This window comes from Meleagris gallopavo, chromosome 8 (assembly GCF_905368555.1).
Source record: "Meleagris gallopavo chromosome 8, MGAL_WU_HG_1.1, whole genome shotgun sequence".
Classification (NCBI taxonomy): domain Eukaryota; kingdom Metazoa; phylum Chordata; class Aves; order Galliformes; family Phasianidae; genus Meleagris; species Meleagris gallopavo.
In genome coordinates this window covers 22,703,186-22,722,135 of record NC_139411.1, presented here as the reverse complement: position 1 = coordinate 22,722,135, position 18,950 = coordinate 22,703,186, and the positions used below count along the sequence as shown (strand labels likewise).

General features: G+C 53.6%; 4 protein-coding genes across 15 annotated transcripts in view; 1 reads left to right on the top strand and 3 right to left on the bottom strand.

Annotated features, from left to right (window-relative positions):
- Positions 1 to 601: 601 nt before the first annotated feature.
- AS3MT (arsenite methyltransferase) lies at positions 602 to 5,161 on the bottom strand. Of its 4 annotated transcripts, none has more exons than XM_003208122.4 (11): positions 4,774 to 5,161; positions 4,411 to 4,481; positions 3,937 to 4,134; positions 3,716 to 3,866; positions 3,501 to 3,637; positions 2,759 to 2,828; positions 2,590 to 2,671; positions 2,374 to 2,505; positions 2,157 to 2,299; positions 1,532 to 1,666; positions 602 to 782 (listed from the first exon to the last, which is right to left on the bottom strand). In XM_003208122.4, the coding sequence occupies exons 1-11, from the start codon at positions 4,897 to 4,899 to the stop codon at positions 687 to 689; spliced, it is 1,341 nt and encodes a 446-aa protein (XP_003208170.2). In that variant the 5' UTR covers positions 4,900 to 5,161; the 3' UTR covers positions 602 to 686. The 4 variants fall into 4 exon arrangements, with proteins under 4 accessions (XP_003208170.2, XP_010712948.1, XP_085085481.1 ...); XM_010714646.3 differs by having other exon boundaries at positions 3,937 to 4,064; positions 4,774 to 4,856; XM_085229355.1 differs by lacking the exons at positions 3,501 to 3,637; positions 3,716 to 3,866.
- Positions 5,162 to 5,302: 141 nt separating this feature from the next.
- Positions 5,303 to 8,404, bottom strand: BORCS7 (BLOC-1 related complex subunit 7). 3 transcript variants are annotated; one of them, XM_085229358.1, is made up of 5 exons: positions 8,212 to 8,401; positions 8,006 to 8,068; positions 7,875 to 7,918; positions 7,215 to 7,235; positions 5,303 to 6,812 (listed from the first exon to the last, which is right to left on the bottom strand). In XM_085229358.1, exons 1-5 carry the CDS (start codon positions 8,350 to 8,352, stop codon positions 6,761 to 6,763), a joined length of 321 nt encoding a protein of 106 aa, XP_085085484.1. In that variant the 5' UTR covers positions 8,353 to 8,401; the 3' UTR covers positions 5,303 to 6,760. The 3 variants fall into 3 exon arrangements, with proteins under 3 accessions (XP_085085484.1, XP_085085483.1, XP_085085485.1); XM_085229357.1 differs by having other exon boundaries at positions 7,875 to 8,068; positions 8,212 to 8,404; XM_085229359.1 differs by lacking the exon at positions 7,215 to 7,235 and having other exon boundaries at positions 8,212 to 8,402.
- A 444-nt stretch (positions 8,405 to 8,848) lies between these two features.
- On the top strand, positions 8,849 to 11,379 carry CYP17A1 (cytochrome P450 family 17 subfamily A member 1). Of its 2 annotated transcripts, none has more exons than XM_010714643.4 (8): positions 8,849 to 9,232; positions 9,326 to 9,464; positions 9,584 to 9,843; positions 9,953 to 10,039; positions 10,137 to 10,346; positions 10,548 to 10,717; positions 10,793 to 10,896; positions 11,009 to 11,379. In XM_010714643.4, the coding sequence occupies exons 1-8, from the start codon at positions 8,864 to 8,866 to the stop codon at positions 11,281 to 11,283; spliced, it is 1,614 nt and encodes a 537-aa protein (XP_010712945.2). In that variant the 5' UTR covers positions 8,849 to 8,863; the 3' UTR covers positions 11,284 to 11,379. The 2 variants fall into 2 exon arrangements, with proteins under 2 accessions (XP_010712945.2, XP_003208169.3); XM_003208121.5 differs by having other exon boundaries at positions 8,854 to 9,232; positions 9,614 to 9,843.
- Positions 11,380 to 12,862: 1,483 nt separating this feature from the next.
- WBP1L (WW domain binding protein 1 like) overlaps positions 12,863 to 18,950 on the bottom strand; it is a 49,350-nt gene continuing 43,262 nt past the window's right edge. For all 6 annotated transcript variants that reach the window (XM_085229214.1, XM_003208134.5, XM_085229216.1 and 3 more), the window contains 2 exons: positions 16,470 to 16,631; positions 12,863 to 15,187 (listed from right to left, as the gene is read on the bottom strand). In XM_085229214.1, the coding sequence (XP_085085340.1) occupies positions 14,448 to 15,187; positions 16,470 to 16,631 (902 nt within the window). In that variant the 3' untranslated portion in view covers positions 12,863 to 14,447. The remainder of the gene's footprint in view (positions 15,188 to 16,469; positions 16,632 to 18,950) is intronic.

Here is an 18,950-nt window from a genome sequence, read left to right as displayed (position 1 = left end):
AGATCGGTCCGAGCTGGGACGGCACTGCCGCTCAGCGCCAGGGCCCGTGGCTGCAGGACTCGGAGCACGGCCGCCGCAGCGCCGGGTCTGCAGAACCGCCGCATTTCCCTGCACAAACCTGCAGGCTTAGCGCTTGCGCTGCACGCGGAGCTCCCCGCTAGATGGAGTGCGGGGAAAAGACAAAGCTCAGCAGCACCGCGTGGGGCAGGGATTGGAATCCCGGCTCCAGGAGCGGGCGGTGGGGCTGTCCCTGCCCGGGGGCCGGCTGCAGAAAATGCGGAGGTCTGCACGGAGAGGTTAGAACAAGCAGAGCAGCTAGGCTGCGCCTTTTGCTTCTCAGGAGCACTGGCTGAGAACTGCGGGCTCCTAAAGATTCTTCCCCCCCCTTTGGAGCCGCCCTGCCCAGCTCCGGCTTGCCCACGGGGAACGTGTGGGATCCAGGCGCTCGATGTGATGTGAGCTCACGTCCACCATCTGGTCCGCAGCGCTCCCCGTAGCCGTGTAGGGGCCGCGCAGGGCGATGAGACGTCCCGCACGAGGGGGTCCCCAAGGTGCTGCTCACCCTCACCCCCAGGCAAGAAAGCGAACCCCAGCTCAGCCACACTGCTCAACTATTTCTTTGTATTTTCTCTCCGGTGAAGCCGCAGCCCCCCGGCTCCCAGCGCTGTAGGGACATCGCTCTCCGATCAGCAGCCCTGCAGCCCGCAGGTCCCGGCAGCACCACAGGCAGGAGCTGGGGCTGCCCGCTGCTGCAACAGCAGGAAGGGGTCACAGATCTTCTCCTGGAGGGCAGAGAACAACGAGGGATGGGGTCAGGCCATGGGGAAGCAGCAGTTCCCCACTATTTGCTCCAAACCCCAGCAGAACGCCATAGGCAACAGCTGATCAGCCCATTCACTTTGCTATGCCGTAAGGGGGACGCTGAGAGCTTCTCTGGGACTTTCACTGTGCTTTTATCTGAGAAATGCTTGGACAGGGACCAAAGAGTCAAGTGCAAGACTGTATCTCAGGGACAGGCAGCTGCAGAGCTTTATCTCCTTTGCCTGTCAGTGACCCCCACTTCATAGCCCCAGCTGGGCCAGCTGAGGCTGAAAGGATGACGAAGGGGCAAGGAGAGGCTGCCAGCAGATAAAGGAGCTGCGGGGTCAGGGCTGGCAGCCAGGGCCAAGCTCACAGCAACAAAAAGGGGCAGCTGGGGGTGGCACAACCTGCCTAGAGGAAAGATATCTCTCATGGAGACCTCCAGAAGGTTCAGCCACCAGTCCCAGTGTCCCCCATAGACATGTGCAGGGGATGAAGGGTTCTCAAGCCACAGCAAACCCCTCTGGAGGCAAAATAAACCTCAGCAACCCCAAAAGGGGTTGCCCAAACTCAGGCACTAGGTGCCATCCAGTCTCCCACAGGCTCCTGCCTGGTCTGGAACATGGCCTCCTTGTGTCACACGACCACCCACTGATACTTCAGGGTAGCCCCGTGATAGCACACAGCAGCAGTGTCCCCATCCTAGAGCCCAGCAGCTAGAGCTACCAACCTTCATCTTCCCATGACAGCAGCCTTGTGCTACAGCACCATCAGTTCCACCAGCCTGGATCAGGAACTTCTCCGCAAACCTGGAGCTCCGCAATATCGCAGCCATTTCAGCATCCACGTCCACCACTTCTCCTTCCTGGGGAGAGGAAAATATCATGGGGCTGGAGCGTGGGACATGTAGCCCAGAGGTTCCCAGCTGCCCAGAGAGATGATGCTCAAAGCCCAGCCCAAAACCTGGAGATATACCCACAGCTGTCTGCAAACCACCTGGTGTAGCACCAGGGATGTACTACTCCCATCTTCACCCCAACACATTGCACAGCTTTGACTTCCTCTCCATGCCCTGTTTGCAGCTCCCCTGGTTTATATGGAATTTTAGGATCATTCAGTTGGAAAAGCCCTCTAGGATCATCCAGTTCAACCATCAACCCATTCCGACCATACCCACATCCCCCAGTGCCACATCTTCACGGTTCATGAACCCCTCCAGGGACAGTGACCCCATCACCTCCTTGGGCAGCCTGTTCCAATGCCTCACCACTCTTTCTGAGAAAAGATTTTTCCTAATGTCCAACCTGAACCTTCCATAGTGTCATCTTTGGGAGCCCAAATGTGCCTCCCCATACCTTGAAAGTGAAGTTGGCATCAAACACCAGCTCTCGCTCATGCCCCACAATCCCACCATTGTAGATGACCTGGCCTGGCCCAGCCCGGCTGCTCCCTGGCACCTTGAAGAGCCGGTACGTGGCTGAGACGAAGCAGCAGTCACCTGCAAGGGAAAGGCACTGTACATGGGGTCCCAGTGCAGTCCTCATAACCAAATGGAGATGGTGGAACCCTCACCAATGATTCTCTCCAGCTCCTTGTTGCTGACAGTGATGGGACTGGCGGTGACCAGGCAGGGAGGGCTGAAACCCACCTCCTTGGCAATGCTGTACAAGTCTCTCCAGAACAGGGCTCCTGTCAGGCACTCTCCTGCGACAAGGACATGGGCACAGTGACACCAGGCACATCAGACCCAAAGGCTGCCCATCCCATGTGTTGCAGTGCCCTACGCACCCCACAGCACCCTGTGCTTCCTCACGGCTTCACTCAGGTGCTGGTTGGCATAGACATCGCTGAAGTACATTTCTCCTCCAGGCTGAAAGGCAGTAAGAAGTAGATGGGAAATGATGGGACTAAACAGGCACCTGCAGCAGGGCCATCCCAGCCCCTCTTGGCTCCCTACCTTCAGCACACGGTAGGCCTCCTGAAGCACAGCCCTCTTGTCGGGGGCGAGGTTGATCACACAGTTAGAGCTGGAAGGAGAACACCAAAGATTCTTTGCAGCATCATCACCTATGCTCAACACCACCAGCCACCAAAGATTCTTTGCAGCATCATCACCTATGATCAGCACACCAGCTGCGCACAGTCCATCACTCATTGCAAGATTCAACCACGAAAAAGGGAAATTCCATATTCCCAGGCTATAGTTGAGATCCTACCTTTAGTTTTTAATTTCCTAACACACCGTTGAAGTGAGCAGCCCAGCAAGAATGTACATAGAATCATGTAACAGCTTAGATTAGAGGGGATCTTAAAGCCCATCCAGTTCCAAGCCTCTATGGTGGGCTGCATTCCTCCCACCAGATCAGGACCCAGGGCTCCATCCAACCTGGTTGTGAATGCCCCCAGGGATGGGGCACCCACAGCTGTCTGGGCAGCAGTGCCAGGGCTTCACCTCCTTCTGAATAAAGAATTTCTTCCTAACATCTTACTTCAATCTCTTCTCTTTTAGTTAAAAAACATTCTGGATGATATCCCTTCCTTCTACTGCATCAACTGCTCCACTCATCTTGGTGTCATCAGCAAACTTGCTGAGGGTGCACTCAATCCCACTGTCTATATCATTGATAAAGATGTCGAAGAGCATTGGTCCCAAAATGGAAGTGGGTGCAAATCCAGTACAATCTCTGCAGGATACCTACATGACAATATCATAGCTCTCGTCAGTCAGCCCAACATCACCAAGGTTCTCCATGTACCCCTGGAAGAATTCCACGTTTGGCTTTTGGTAGCCAAACTTCTCCATGTGATAGGCAATGTGCTTTTTTGCCACTTCGACCTGGGAAGAGGAAGGGAAGGAGTACGGCAGGACTCAGGGTGGGGACAAGGTGACCCCGTGGGTGGCCCTGTGCCATACCTGTGCCTCAGTCATGTCGATGCCGGTGACATGGCCCTGCTCCCCCACCAGCTGGCTCAGCATGTAGCAGTCCCTGCCGCTGCCGCTGCCCAGGTCGAGGACCCGGCAGGACGCCAGGCACTCAGGGATGATCAGGCCACAGCCATAGTACCTGGGGGTTTGGGCTGAGTCGGGGGTGCAGTCCATGGGAGGTGGCGTGGAGGGGGAAGTGTGAGGCTCACCTGGCCACCACCTCCTCATGGACACGCTGCAGAGCATCTCTCACCGCCTTGGGAACAGGCCTGGTCGGTGTGATGCAAGCGTTGGTTTTCAGGTCCTGTGACTTCTGCAGCACCCTGCCATAGTAATCCTGGCAAAGGAAAGACAGGGGCCACCCGACTGCAGCAAGCTGGGCCGTGGTGCCTCCACACTCACGAAACCTGGTGGGGTCATGCAACTTGCACATGCCAGCAGTGCCCTCTGCAGCTAAAAATCTGGGTAATGTTACATGTTTCTCCATCCCAACCCTCCCCAGCTTCACCTGCTCGTCCCTTCCCATCCCCATCATGAAGATGAGCAAAATGCTCCTCCAAAACTCCACTGGCAGCAGCCGGCTGCCCTCAGCACTCTCACCAGGATCCCGCAGTGAACTTTGCCTTGTGCCAGCTCTGCCTTGGCTCAGCACTCCTTCCCAATCACCCCCCTCACACCCTCACCTGCACCTCGTGGTGGATCTGGTCCTGGGAGATTTGGTCCTGAGGGGTGCAGTCCTTGCACGGGGCAGCCACTGCAGCAACAGGAGCACAGAGCTAGTGCCAATGCCACTGCCATGGGCACCACTACAGGCCCTTCCCAAAGCCCCTCCTCAAAATACCAGAACACTTCCCTTGCCTCCGTCTGACAACCCCAGGGAGGCCCCAGACCCACATCCTAGTGGGAAGAGCACCCCTTGCCAACACCCCAGTTGAAACACTCCAACCCCACCCCTGCCAAAGATATCCCTGTAGGGCAAACCCTCCTCCACAATGCCTCCCAGGGTCTCCCGTGGGCAGGGCCCAGCACACTGAAGTGAAGCTTACTGCTTCCAGTTGCAGCTCAGCCACGCTCCACCCCGGCTCTTTGCTCCCGCCCAAGGTCAGTTCCCAGCAGGCCTCAAACCCTGGCACACAGCCCTGCCTGCTGCCAGCAACTGCAGCCGTTCCCATGCAGCTGTGTCCCTCTCACAGCTGCCTCCTGCTTGCCCCAAAGACAGGGAGACCACAGGGTGATGTTCCAAACCCTGCAGATCAGCGCTCCGGTGGGGAATAAGCCGCCTGCAGCAAGGACACTGTGTCCACAGGAAGACCCTGGAACTGAAGGAGGAGGGAGTATGCCATTCTGTTCCACACTGGTCAGGGTGACTGGCAGCACACATAGCTGCAGCATGGTAGTGCCTGGGACAGCTCTTTTATTCTCAAGAAGCTCCAGGGAAAATTCCAAAGGGCAGCTTTGATCCAAGCACCAGGAACCCCCAGGGCACAAACATCGTTTAGGTGTCACCTCACACAGTGCAGCCTACAACCCCTGCTGTCAAGGTAACCATACACGAGAGATGAAAAGATTACAGACTTAAGGTAGAAAACCAAGCTTTTATAACAACAAAGCAAATCACTGCATGGCTCTCCATGCCCTCCATTGCTGTGTTCTTGCCTGAGCAGAGGCACAGTGCAGAGGAAAAGGTAACAGTACCACTGGACACCTCGATGGAAACATCGGTTGGGTGCTGCAAGGTGAGGGCAGGCAGGCAGTGGTTCTGGAAGAGCAGCAAGGGCAGAGCCACATGGCACTGCACACCAGCAAAACCACGCTGTAGGAATGTGGCAAGTTGATCCACGCTCTCGTCCTATCAGCTGATGAAAAGCACACTCGGGCAAACAAGTGCTTCCAGTGTGCTCCAAGTGCTCCAGATAAGAGACTTGAGAAAAACAAGGCATAGTATTTATAGCTCGCACCTCATTTCACTGAGAAGCAAGCAGGAACCCAGACACTAAGACCTCAGCACAGAGCAGTGCAGAACTGAATACACTGGCTCCTGACATTGTTTTGCCCCTCACTGCCCACATCCCAGCCGTGTCTCTGGACACCTTCCCAATCTGACAGATACACAGCACTACCAAGGCTGCTTAATCAAGAACTGGAGGAGCAAGCCAGAACTGGAAGGCAATTGAAGGCCGAAAGCAGCGCAGATGTGCTGGCAAAGAGATGACATTCCAAATTCTGGCTTAGCAAAAAGTAAGATAAACTCAGAGCACGATGCTCACCAAGTCATGTCCAGCTGGCTCAGTGGTACCTGCCCAGATCCACGCTTTCTAAAATTCTGCTCTGTGACAGGCACCTCAGTCCACGCTAAAGCACCTCTACACCTACCCAACCACTTACAGCTCCCACTGATTAACATGCCCTAAATAAACTGCACCCATCATCTCTGTGTCTAAATAAGGTCCTGCAGTTGTAGTTATTCTGTATTTAAAACCCACAGCTCTATTTTATATGCTTTGTTGGGAGGGTGGGGGAGAAATTACATTGTATGAAAATCCCAGCTCTATGATTGTTGTAGATCGTTAGGTAAGTATTCCATCTTCTTACAGGAGACAGCTAATGACTCAGCAGTAATGGGAAGAAAAATCATCCTGCTGTGGACATGTAGACAAAATGCTTTGGATGGGCAGCACATGCCACATCCTGGGCTGACAAACCATTTCAACACAGGGCCATCAGCTGAACAATGCAGGTGCTGAGGTGCAGGCACAGGCTGAGCACCTCACACTACACATGGGAAGAAAAGGAACACAGGAATTGCTGTAGAAGTGAAGTTTCTGCTAAGGTTCCAGTTAGATGTAAGGAATCAGGAGAGTGTTCTGAACACAGAGATGTGGATGGGAACACCTGAGAGGTGCCTGCACGCTCAGGAATGTGCGGTCTGCGTATATCCCAGCTGGCTTTCAGCACCATCCAGACACAGGTCTGAGCCAGGAGGAAAAGGACGGCTCAGTGCCAGTGGAGATGTTCAATGTCTTCAGCTAGGCTTCATTTCAGTAAGTGACTCAGCTGGTCCCTCAGGTTTGATGACTGCTCCACACTGGGGACAAAATAAGAAGAGGTTCACAGTGAGATCTGTACTCAAGCACCTAGAACAGCCTTGGCACTAACATTACAGAAAAAAGAAACCCTGGATCTCTCCAGCCCAACTCCATATCCTCTCAAAGCAAACCTCACTCTTTGTGCTCCTGTGTATGTTAATGAAACAAATGGAAGCTTTAGTATAAATCATCTCTTAACCCAAATTCTCAGCCCTCCACAGTACTGATCCTCACAGCAGAGAAAAGTTATCCTGCTGGGCCAGCATCTGTTTCAAAAGCAGCTGCAAAAATTTCCAGTTGCGTTCTCCCCTCCCCTACTCTATCAATCACTCATCCCTTTCCCATTGGCCTTGACATGCTGCTTCTCATGTCTGCCTGGCATTCCTCAGCTGGGTACTCACTTCTTCTGAATCGCTTCCTGCCTAGAGAAGAAAAGGATAGGAAAAAGCATTAGAAAAAAAACCCCAAAATCTCAGAAACAGCATTTGTGTGACACTGATGAAAAGGGACTTGATTGAGAGCTCAGGAGACCAAAACCTTTAAATGTATCTGAATTACGCCCAGAGCAGAAAGCAGTGGCTCTTTTCTCCCTCTCAGCGTCACACACAGGTACAGGAGACATGTACACATGGTGCACAGGAAGCAAAAAAATCACAGTTCTCACTCCAAAACAGCCTCATCCATATCAGTGGATGTTGTGGGGCTGGAGAGTACTGAAGCATCGGCACAGGTTGCCCAGAGAGGTGGTGGTTGCCCATCCCAGGAGACACCCAAGGTCACGCTGGAGGGCCTCTGAGCACCTGATGGAGCCGGAGGTATCCCTGTTCAGTGCAGAGGAGTGGGACCAGATGGTCTTTGGGGTCCCTTCCCACTAAAACAGTTCTACAGGTCTACAATCGCAGTCCCAGGGTATGCCCGGCTATGGGAAGTGCAGCAAACAGGCCTGCATGAAGTGGACTCCACAAAATCCTTACAGAATCATAGAATCACGAATTACAAAGAAGGAAAAGCAAAAAAGGCTCCGTTCAGATTCCCAGAGAGCACACGGTGTCCGTACTTACTGGTACTGCAGGTGCGTGGTTATTATGGCCATTTTCCTTAAACTCTGTGGAGAACAAGACCGAGAATGAAAGCCTCCGACAGCAGCCACCCAGCAGAACCGCGGCTGCCACAGCAGACAAACACAGCTTACGTCTTCGGAGTGCAGGATGGCGTCCTCTTGCATCACCATGTTCCTGGCGGCCTGGCCCAGCAGCTGGCAGAGGAACGCACGGAGCGCTGAGGGGCAGCGCCAAGCGGGGGGGAGCGGCCCGGCCCGGCCCGGCCCTGCCCGGCCCTGCCCTGCCCTGCCCCTCCGCCCCGTCCTGCCGCGCTCCGCAGCGCTCCCCCGTCGCTCACCTCGGCGCTGCGAGAGCCCTTCAGCACCTGCTTGGTGAGGGCGATCACGTCGGTGCCGCAGCTCGTCACCTTCTCGGTCAGCAGTCCCTTCACCGAATGCCCGAAGCGCGCCTGGGCCTCCGCCGCGCCCCCCGCCGCCATCTTGCCGCGCCCCGCCCCACCCCACAGCCGCGCTACGGCGAGCGCCGCGGGCCTGAAGGGGCGGGAACGCGCTGCGGCTCCGCAATGCCGCTGCTCTGTGCTGCCCGCTGCTGTTCTGCAGTGCCGCCCGTTGCTGACCAGTAATGCCCGGAGCCGGCCGGAGCTGCCCGGCCGTTCCAATTGTGCCCAGTACTACCCGGTCTTGACCGCTATTACCCGATGATCAGGGCTGCCCGGTGCTGCCCAGTGCTGAGAGGGGCTGCCCGGTACCGCTCGGAGCCGCCCAGTGCAGCCCAGTGCAGCCCACGCACCTGGAAGGTCTCCCAGAGCAGCAGCAGCCCCCAGCCCCCTCCTGCCCACCGCCGCGCTGGCTGCAGCCGGAGCATCCCCAGCGCTCCGCTAGCACTCCTGGCCCCGCTGCCCTCCCCCCAGCTGCAGCGCTGGCCCGCTGCCCGTCACCCCCCCGTCGTCCCCCCGATAAGCTGCCCAGCCCGTCCCCAGGGTCAAGGGGATGCCTCCGAGTGCGTATAAAGGCCCTGGAGCCACACGGTCCCACAGCCGTCCCGCCATGCCGCCTCTTGCTGTCCTGCTGCTTGCCCTGGCCCTGCTCTGCGCCTGGAGGCTGTCGTGCAGTCAGGGTCCCACGGGGACGGGGACGGGGCGGCTGCGAAGCCTTCCAGCCCTGCCACTGGTGGGGAGCCTGCTGCAGCTGGCCGGGCACCCGCAACTCCACCTGCGGCTCTGGCGCCTGCAGGGCCGCTACGGCAGCCTCTACGGGCTCTGGATGGGCTCCCACTACGTGGTGGTGGTCAACAGTTACAGGCATGCCCGGGAGGTGCTGCTGAAGAAGGGGAAGGCTTTCGCCGGACGGCCTCGCACTGTGAGTCATGGGGTCACGGAAACAGCGTTGGCGGACCCCCTGGTGTGGGGTGAGGATGCTGCACGGGGTGACCCGTGGCTGCATGTCCCGCAGGTGACCACGGATCTATTGTCCCGCGGGGGCAAGGACATCGCCTTTGCCAGCTACGGTCCCCTCTGGAAGTTCCAGCGCAAGCTGGTGCATGCCGCCCTCTCCATGTTTGGGGAGGGCTCAGTCGCCCTGGAGAAGATCAGTAAGTGTCAGGTTTTCACCACGCTTGGGTTTCCTGGGATGCCAGGGGCAAATAATTGGGGATTGATGAAGCAGCTGGGAGCTCACTTTCCCCCTCCCTCCTGCCTTGGCTGCCCCCAGAGCTCACTGCCCCTCTCCTTCCATCCAAAGTCTGTCGGGAGGCTGCGTCCCTGTGTGAGACACTCGGTGCTGCACAGGATATGGCTCTAGACATGGCCCCGGAGCTCACGCGGGCTGTCACCAACGTGGTCTGCTCCCTCTGCTTCAACTCCTCCTACCGGCGCGGGGACCCTGAGTTTGAGGCCATGCTGGAGTACAGCCAGGGCATTGTGGACACCGTGGCCAAGGAGAGCCTGGTGGACATCTTCCCCTGGCTGCAGGTGAGTGGGAGCACAGCAATCATGTGGGCCTTTTCTTTTTGGAATAAAGGAAGGGGCTGGAATGCATCCCACAGGAACCTTTTGCTGCAACAGGGCTTTTCTCCCCCAGATCTTCCCCAACAGAGACTTGGCCCTGCTGAAGCGATGCCTCAAGGTCAGGGACCAGCTGCTCCAGCAGAAGTTCACTGAACACAAGGTGCTGAAGGGGCAGGGAATGCCTGGGGCTGCAACTGCTGGAGCTGGGCTGTAGGACTGTGCATGGGACAGCCCAACTCACATGTGTTCCCTGTCAGGAAGCGTTCTGTGGGGACACTGTGAGAGACCTGATGGATGCCCTCCTGCAAGTAAGGCTCAACGCTGAGAACAGCAGCTCTCCTGAGCCAGGTCTGGAGCTGACAGACGACCACCTCCTCATGACGGTAGGGGACATCTTTGGGGCCGGCGTGGAGACCACCACCACTGTGCTCAAATGGGCTGTGCTCTACCTGCTCCACTACCCTGAGGTACGGTCTGTCTGTGGGGTCCCTCCTGCACCAGGGCCAACTCAGAAGGCTTTGGGAAAGAGCAATGCTGGGGGAGATGTCAGGCTTTAGAGATAAGTGCTACTGGGATGTGAGAGCTTTGTTTCTGCCTTTATCTGCCAGGGTGTGCTGGAGGTGCCCCTTGCACAGAGCATACCCCTCCCAGGCTCCCTCATATTGCAGGTCCAGAAGAAGATCCAAGAGGAGATGGACCAGAAGATTGGTCTGGCACGTCACCCCCACCTCAGTGATCGCCCACTGCTGCCCTACCTGGAAGCTACCATCAGTGAGGTGCTGCGTATCCGGCCTGTGTCCCCTTTGCTCATCCCACACGTGTCCCTTGCCGACACCAGGTGAGACCAACCGGGGTGTGGGCAGAGGCTGGGGAGGGAGTGTACACTCCATCTCACGCTGTGTCTGCTCTATAGCATCGGTGAGTATTCCATCCCCAAGGGTGCCAGAGTGGTCATCAACCTCTGGTCTGTGCACCACGATGAGAAGGAGTGGGATAAACCTGAGGAGTTCAACCCTGGTGAGTTGTGAGCTCCTAGCCCAGTGCCCAGGCAGGAGGGATGATGAATTGGGGCAGGTCTCAGTCAAAAGGGACAAATCCCCATTCCCAGCGGTGGCTCTTACTCTTGCAGAACGCTTTCTGGATGAGCAGGGCCAGCACATCCACTCACCCTCTCCCAGCTACTTGCCCTTTGGGGCCGGCATCCGCGTGTGCCTGGGTGAAGTCCTGGCCAAGATGGAGCTCTTCCTCTTCCTGGCCTGGGTGCTGCAGAGGTTCACACTCGAGTGTCCGCAGGATCAGCCCCTGCCCTCACTGGAGGGCAAGTTCGGTGTTGTGCTGCAGGTGCAGAAGTTTCGGGTGAAGGCCAGGCTGCGAGAGGCCTGGAGGGGTGAGACAGTGGGGTGAGATGGGGTAGTTGGATAGTGGAATGGAGGGGGTGGATGCCATAGAGACTGTGCTCTGAGTGCCTTGTGGATATGAGATTGTCTAAATAAAGCTGTTCCCCACCCAGCACGGCTCAGGCTGCTTTTTGGGCAGGTGACAGAGAGCAGAGCAGGTGGGAGGGTTCAGATGGCCCCAAGACCTCATGTGAGCACTGGGCTGAGCTGAGGGCATGGCCCCTCTGCAGGGCTGCAGACATTGCCACATGGACATGGCACAGGGGGCCATCCGGGGGCCACAGTGACGTGGCTGGAAACCTGCCAAGTGCAGGGGAAAGAAGGAAACAGCTCAAACACTGCTGCATTTTTAGCTCCTGAGTGGCTCCCGCTGTGCACAGGCACATACTGCATGCACCTGTGTGCTTGCAAGTGTGTGCAGGCACAGAAATGCATTCCTGCGTGCCCACACACACATGCGTGCACATACACATTTGTACACACATGTGCATGCTGAGCCCATTCCACTAGGAGCCAGTTGCCATACCCTGCCAGCAAGGGCAGCGTGCAGTTAGGTTTCTGGTCCTCTATTACCTGACTTCTTAATATTTAACCCTGTAGCTTCGCGCACCTCCACCTTCCCTCCCTCCCTGTGCTTCCCCTGCTCTTTAAATCTTGGCGGCGGGCAGGAAAGCCAGCACACAGCTAGTCTCTCCTTGCTGCTAACTCTTCTATCCATGTTTGCTTTACATTTTCTCTCTCAATTTGGATGGCAGCAGCCAGGCTTCCCCATCTAACCACCTGTCTCAGGAAATGAGGGGTTCCTGGACCCAAATGAGCAGACCTTCAGTGCCTGGGCTGAGCCCTCCAGCCAACTGTACACGAGCAACCCAAGCCTGGAGGCTGGCGGTGGCCATGCTGTGGGCAGTGGGGGGAGGGCAGCAGCGCAGCCACCAGGTTTTGGGCAGTCCATTGCAAGCAGCTGCCATGTTTGCAGCTGAAATGACCCTGCTGATATAACCGCACAGGTGGTATTGCATCTCATGTCCAGGACTACTTGGGACATTTAAACGGGGGAGAAACGAGATAAGAGCGTGTGTCTCTATTGAGGCGCTCAGGCAGCAGCGGGGCTCAGCAGGATGGCCTGGCCAGAAGGAGGAAGACATGACCCTGCACAGCTTCCAGGCTGCAGGCAGGAAGCAGTGTGGGCCGGGCGCTGACTCTGATGCACATCCTCGTGTGCCAGGGTGGAGGCACAGCTGGTGGTGTGAGAGCACATCGCTCTTCAGGTGGTGGCCTGGCAGGCTTTCACACCCTGGGATGATTTCCACAGCCACAGAAAGACAGGAGCTTTCCCTGAGCTCCTGGCATCCCCAGACAAATGCTAGAAGGGAAAGGCTCAGAGGGAAGCGAGCACCAGCACTGCTGCCCAGAGCAGTGGGTGCCCCATCCCCGGAGGTGCCCAAGGCTGGGTTGGATGGGCCCTGACTGGGTGGGGGACACCCAGCCCACAGCAGGAGGTGAACTGGCTGGGTTTAAGGTCCCTTCCGACCCAACGATTGCCTCATTCTGTGACCCACAAAATGATACACATACACAGAGGCAAGTTATCAGAAAAGGCATTATATTTTGGTTTCCACCTTATTTGAAACTGATTTTGGTTTTCAATCAATCAAATCTGAATATGACTGAGTTCAGTTTTCAATTTCTTTCCCCATAATAGTAATGATCTGGATGACCATAGTTATAAAAGAAATGGGGAGATAACCCAAGAACAAGATACACAGTCTGAATTGTGCTCTCCTCCACACGAGCACACCAGGGAATGTTAGTTTTCAGCTCATTTTGTTTTTCCCTTCAGGTTGTTACTAACAAAATCTCTACCGTTTATTAAAGCAAAGCTACAGTAAATTTTCTTGCAGTCTTACAGCAGGTTTTCATATTACCAGTAGGACTCGCATGCATGGATTGCAGTCACACACACACGCTCACAGACATTATACAGTAGCCAGTTGCCACTATTAAAAAAAAAAAAAGAAAAAAGAAAACAGACATTCATTTTCTTTAAGTGGTCAACATCAGAATCGCACCAAACTTTTGGATCCAAAAAAAAAAAAAAAAATACTGCACAGGTGTTCCACATCTACATGGTAAGTCATCCCTTCGCAATGGACGGAGCTCTCGTCTCCATTTGTTCAACATGCATCGCTGAAGCTTGAAGGCACACTGGCCAAAGAGAGCCCTGTTCTTCTTTATTGTCATCTTAACTCGAGTGTGCTGCTCTCAGGGTGCAAAAATAAGGAAAAAAATAAAGCCAAGCCCTTTTGCAGCACACCGGGAAAAGGTCATTCGGAGACCACAGTACTTGGAAGGCAGCCCAGCTGCCTTGATTCTACTTCTAGCTGTGCTCTTGGAGGCATTGAAGGAATACACTCATCTTTGAAAATTACATGTAAAGGCAAATTTCTGAAAAACATCTCATTTCAGACTGCTTGTGGTAGACTAACACTCCTGGAAGAAACTGGTCTTTCTGCCACCAGCTTCAAGTGGTAAATTTCCTACCTGCTGTCTTAAACACTGAAGCACCAGAGATTATAGGGCTGATGTGTTGAGGCATTCATCAGCTTTGGGAAAGTTTAACACCAAAAGAAAAAAAAAAAAAACAACCCTAAAATGTGGAAAAAAAAAAACCCACAATGCCTCAAGAGCACTATATCAAACCAGAACTCTTGGGCTACTGACTGCCGGCACTGTCAGAAGCTGCTTGCTTCTGGGAAGACACCTGGAGGTTGAAGCGTTGTGGTGATTTCGTATCCTCCCAGGGTGAGATTTGCTGAGCTTTACTGATTGCGAGATAAAGCAGTGTTCTGGAAAACTAATACCAACAAACTCATAATAACCATCACCAAAATCACCATTGGAAAAGTTCAATTTGTGAGAAGGTCTCATTGACAAACAGTCCCTGCCCCACGGAGCAGAACGGACATGATTAACGAAATCCAGAGCAGCCCGTCCCCACAAGCCGGGCCTTCAGGACGAGTCCCCGAATTACACTGGAGGGGGAAAAAGAAAAAAAAAAAACAACCAAGAACAAAAAAGGTTATATCACCTTTTTCTCCTTTCAAAGTTTCTATCTGCTTATTTCACTTATTTCTTCCTTTTCCCCCCGGTTCTCCTTCCCGCTCTGCCTCCTTAGCTGGGGGAGCTGTTGGTGCGGGAGTTTGGAGAGTCCTGCTCATTTATTGTGTTCAAGAGTACACACACCGGCTGCCGGGGCAGGTGGTGGTGGCTGTGTTCGCGGTGCTGCTCCTCCGTGGCATTAAAAAGCCCTTCCTCCTCATCGCCGTGCGGGCGGCCGCTGCAGCTGTCACAGAAGTCCAGGGGCCCGTCCAGAGCATCATTGATGAGCCCGTCGAACTCCTTGAGGTCATCGTCGTGATGGCCCCGGTTGCATACGCAGACTTCGATGCCCGAGTCGCCCGTGAAGCGGCGCTGCCTGCCCGGCGTCTTGTCCTTGGCGTCGGGAATGGCGCTGCTCTGCTCCAAGCTCTCCGAGCTGTAACCTTTCAGCAGTTCCTCCTTGCACTCCGCATCCTTTTCGGGACCGGCCCTCTCCACCAGCTCGGCTCCCGTGCTGGTGCCGCCAGGCTCCACACTTTGCATTTTGGCTACTGCTCGCTCGACCAGCGCGGCGCTGGAAGGCTCGGGGTCTCCGAGGCCAGGGGACCCGGTGCTGTCAGTACTGCTGTTATTGCCGCTGGGCACCGCCGAGCTGCTCTGTGCTGGCTGCAGGTTTCTCGGCGTGTCTGGGATTGTGCTACTGCTGCCTGCTGGGACACACTGCTGATGTAAGGCACTGTATGGCGGTGGGGGGGTCGGCGGTCTGTTCACCACTTCCTCGTAGGGAGGTAGTAAATAATTTGGCAGAAACCCTGGAAGTAGGAGGCAAGGAGAAGTTATTTTTTGAGCAGCTCTTCTTAGGAAACTTGGCATTAACGTAGGTCAGTATGCCATACCAGCACCCTCCCACCGAACAGCTCAACGAGCTTTACGTGCAATGCTGAAACTCAAATCAATGAGACGTTCTGTGTTTTGAGGAACAGCAATCACAGCACAGGAGGGCACAGATACATGAAGAGAAGAACACAGCTGGGAACAACAGCAAAGTTTCTTGGCTCTTAGATCCACACCTAAATGTACCAGGTCACTACCTCCCTGTAAGGTGCAACGGCCTCAAGTTGTGCCAGGGGAGGTTCAAGCTGGAAATCAGGAAAAAATTATTCTCAGAAAGAGCAGAGGGGCAGTGGCACAGGCTGGCCAGGGAGGTGGTGGAGTTACCATCCCTGGAGATCTTCAAGAACCATGGAGATGTGGCAATGGGGGATGTGGTCTGGTTGGCACAGTAGGGATGGACTGATGCTTGGACTGCATGAACTTAGAGGTCTTTTTCACCTTAATAATTCCATGATTCTATGATATCCCAATGTGGCCCCCATGAACCTCCTCAAGGGAAAGCATACGTTGGCTGGAGGGACAAGCTGGGAGGTAACTCACCTCCAGCCCCCTCCAGCACTGCCTTCTCAGCTGAGCTTTCAGTTTAAAGAGCAAAGATTTAATCTCACAGAGCTTTGCATATATATAGAGACAAGAAACTTAGGATCTGGGCTTATAGTTGTTTCAGTGCTGGATTCTGGTGCTTTTCTGGTGTGGCCAGAATAAACTGGCAGTACTGTCAATAGTGAGTTTGTTGTACTTACAGTCCCTCAAATCTAAGGAAGATGTTATTTATTCCATAACAGGCAACAAAATAATCTACACAGACAGAACGGGCTTAAATAATGGAAACATTTAGAGACAGCACTGCAGTTTTCCATGTGTAATTGTACAGCCTTTGGACTGGGGAGTAAAGGACTGCTGGGGCAAGAGTTCAGTGAGTGCAGGCTGAAAAGTAGGAGCATCCTGAAGGAGGTATTTTAAAAATCTTCCCAGGAAGACACCCAGATAATCACTGCACACATACAGCCTAATCAGTGATGGATTCAGCAGGTGCTACAGCTGGTGTTGTTCAACTCCAGACTTAAGAGGGCTGAGATGCATTCAAATGCCGAAATATGTCCCCTCCATTCTATGCCCTAAGTTTAGAGCCGCCCCCACCTCCTGCTGAGCCCAGCCACTGCTCCCCATGACCGCCAGGTAGAGATGTGAGGTACGTACGGAAATAAAATGGCAGGGCTGAATAGTTGTGGGCTTCCCGGTAAGCAATCAAGTTGATCTCATGCTGCCGCTGCTGGGCCTGCAGACGATGCTTGGTGCGGCGGTGGTGGCAAACACAACAGCAGCTGAGGATGATGATGATGGTCCACACCAGCCAAAACCCTGCAGAGGGAGAGCAGCGTTAATCACAATGAAGAGCCACATCTAACTCCAGAAAACCCCACAAACACAACTGGGACAACTGTCAGAAAGCCTGGGTCTGTGCACTGGGAGGCTTCTGCGTGGCTGACTGATATTCTGGGATAATTCAGGTAATTTTGTGCATGCCTTGGTACAGCATGGAGCGTGTCTTTCAGTCACAGCTCTAGAGGAGAGCGAAATACGGAGCTAGGCACCTCCTCCATCCATCCATCCATCCCACCCACCCACTGGAAATTCTTTCTTTTGGCAAAAAAAAAAGAAAAAAGAAAAAAAAAACCACAAGCAGATCAGTGACTACGATTGAGTTTGACTCCCACAGCCACACTGGTTTCAAAATAATAATCAAGACACAAAAGACATTCTGCAGATTAACCACAGAAGAAGAGAAAAACCCCAAGCACTACATTTTCCTTTTGTTTGCACTGCTCTTTAATTTCTAGCCCAAATCCTTCATTGTTATGTTTAACAAAAACATACTCCTTTTACATAAACGTCTCAAAATATTTTTAAAACTTATTTTTGTATTCAATGTCTTAAATTATCCAAAATTAAATTAATCCAGCCCCTCACCCTGAATCCTCAAGAAACCCAACTTCTGCACTGCCTGTGGCCACGGTTGGTTTCTGTACATGGTCACAGGACACACAGTTCTCTTTGAAAGGAAATTTAAAATGAGCGCTTCCCGAATTCTCCCAACTCCTGCCAACACACCAAGAAACCCCCCCTCCTTTAAAACTGCCTCCCTGCTGCCATATATTAGCAATGAGTTTCAGAGACGTATCAAAAAAGCTACAGCTTCCTCTTCCCAAACACACAAAGCCAATGCTAAAGCCCATTTTCAACACGGTCACTCTGCCCTTCGATACTAACCTGCCCTAATAATATCCTCTAGCCCAACATTACAATACCTCCATGTCCCCAGCATCTCCTGGATTAGAAATGTTTTCTTTGCTAAGAGCTGGGTGGGGAAAGGTGAACAGTTGAGGAATGTGAAGAACGAGAGGAATACTGCTCCGGCTCAGGACAAAGTGCAATCAACCTGCACTGCTGGTGTCAGAGCCCTGCGCTGGTGGAGGTGAGTTGGTGCTGTGCCTCCAGGCGTTCTGAGCAGGGACTTGCATCTCCCTGTGTTGTAACCCAAATCTCCACGTTATTTTGGCACAGCAAACTGAAATCTCTCCCTTGCCTTGCACAACCTGCTTCCCTAATGGACCAGATTCTGTCTCATACTCAGATTTATCAAAACTTGCTATCAAATTAAGGTGTTGCATGCTCCTTTTTAATTTATTTTTTATATGTTCTTTTTCTGCTTGGCTGGAAATCAAGGTTCCCAGGCAGATTTTCTAGCCAGCCTGCTCAGCTCTATGAAGAAGGGCAGGAAGAAGCCTGACCTCTGCTCTATAGAAGCAAAGGTGGGAAAAAAGAAAGCACTCAAGATGCCCTCGACACTGCTTCAAACTGAGCCAAGAGATGTCCATTGCCCTCCAAACGCCCCTTGATCCTACAAAAGCTTTCAGAAAGTTTTCCAGGGATTGCTGAAGTCCTTCCTTCTCTCCGAAGCCAGTCAGGCTGACAGGATGAGAGGTAATGGCCTTAAGCTATGCCAGGGAAGGTTCAGGTTGGATAGTAGCAAGAATTTCTTCTCAGGCAGAGAGGTGAGGCATTGGCACAGGCTGCCCAGGGAGGTGGTGAAGTCACTGTCCCTAGAGGTGTTCAAGACACATGGCAACGTGTGACGTGATCTAGAGCTATCACAGGCATGGCCTGATGGTTAGACTGGATGACCTCGTTGGTCTTTCCAGCCTCAATGATCTATGATTCCATGCTGTGGTTTGTAGTTGCTATCTCGCAGTTTGAAGACTCCCACCAATATATTTTACCTCTTGCTAAGGGAAGGTTCCTCAGCTCTCGCTGGCCGAGGAAGCAAGAACAACTCATGGAAACCAGGTCACTCGCACAGCACGTCACCATGTGCCAAAGCAGGCCTGCAGTTCATCTTTCAGTACTCCTTATATTCAAAGAGCAATCCGTGATCATCCGTTCAAAAACAATGGAAAATTACACCCAGCTATCCAGGGATTTCAGCTAGCTATGAAAATAGCTGATTTTTAACACATTTATTCATGTCCTTTCCCAAGCACTCTAGATGCAATAGCAGCAAGCAGCGCTTAGTTAAGATGTTCTGGAGAACTGCCACTGTTAAGCAATCTCAGCTGTAGCAGCCGAATTTTTCTGCAGGGAATAACTGCTCCCACCCAAGCCTGCATGCAGGGGATTTAA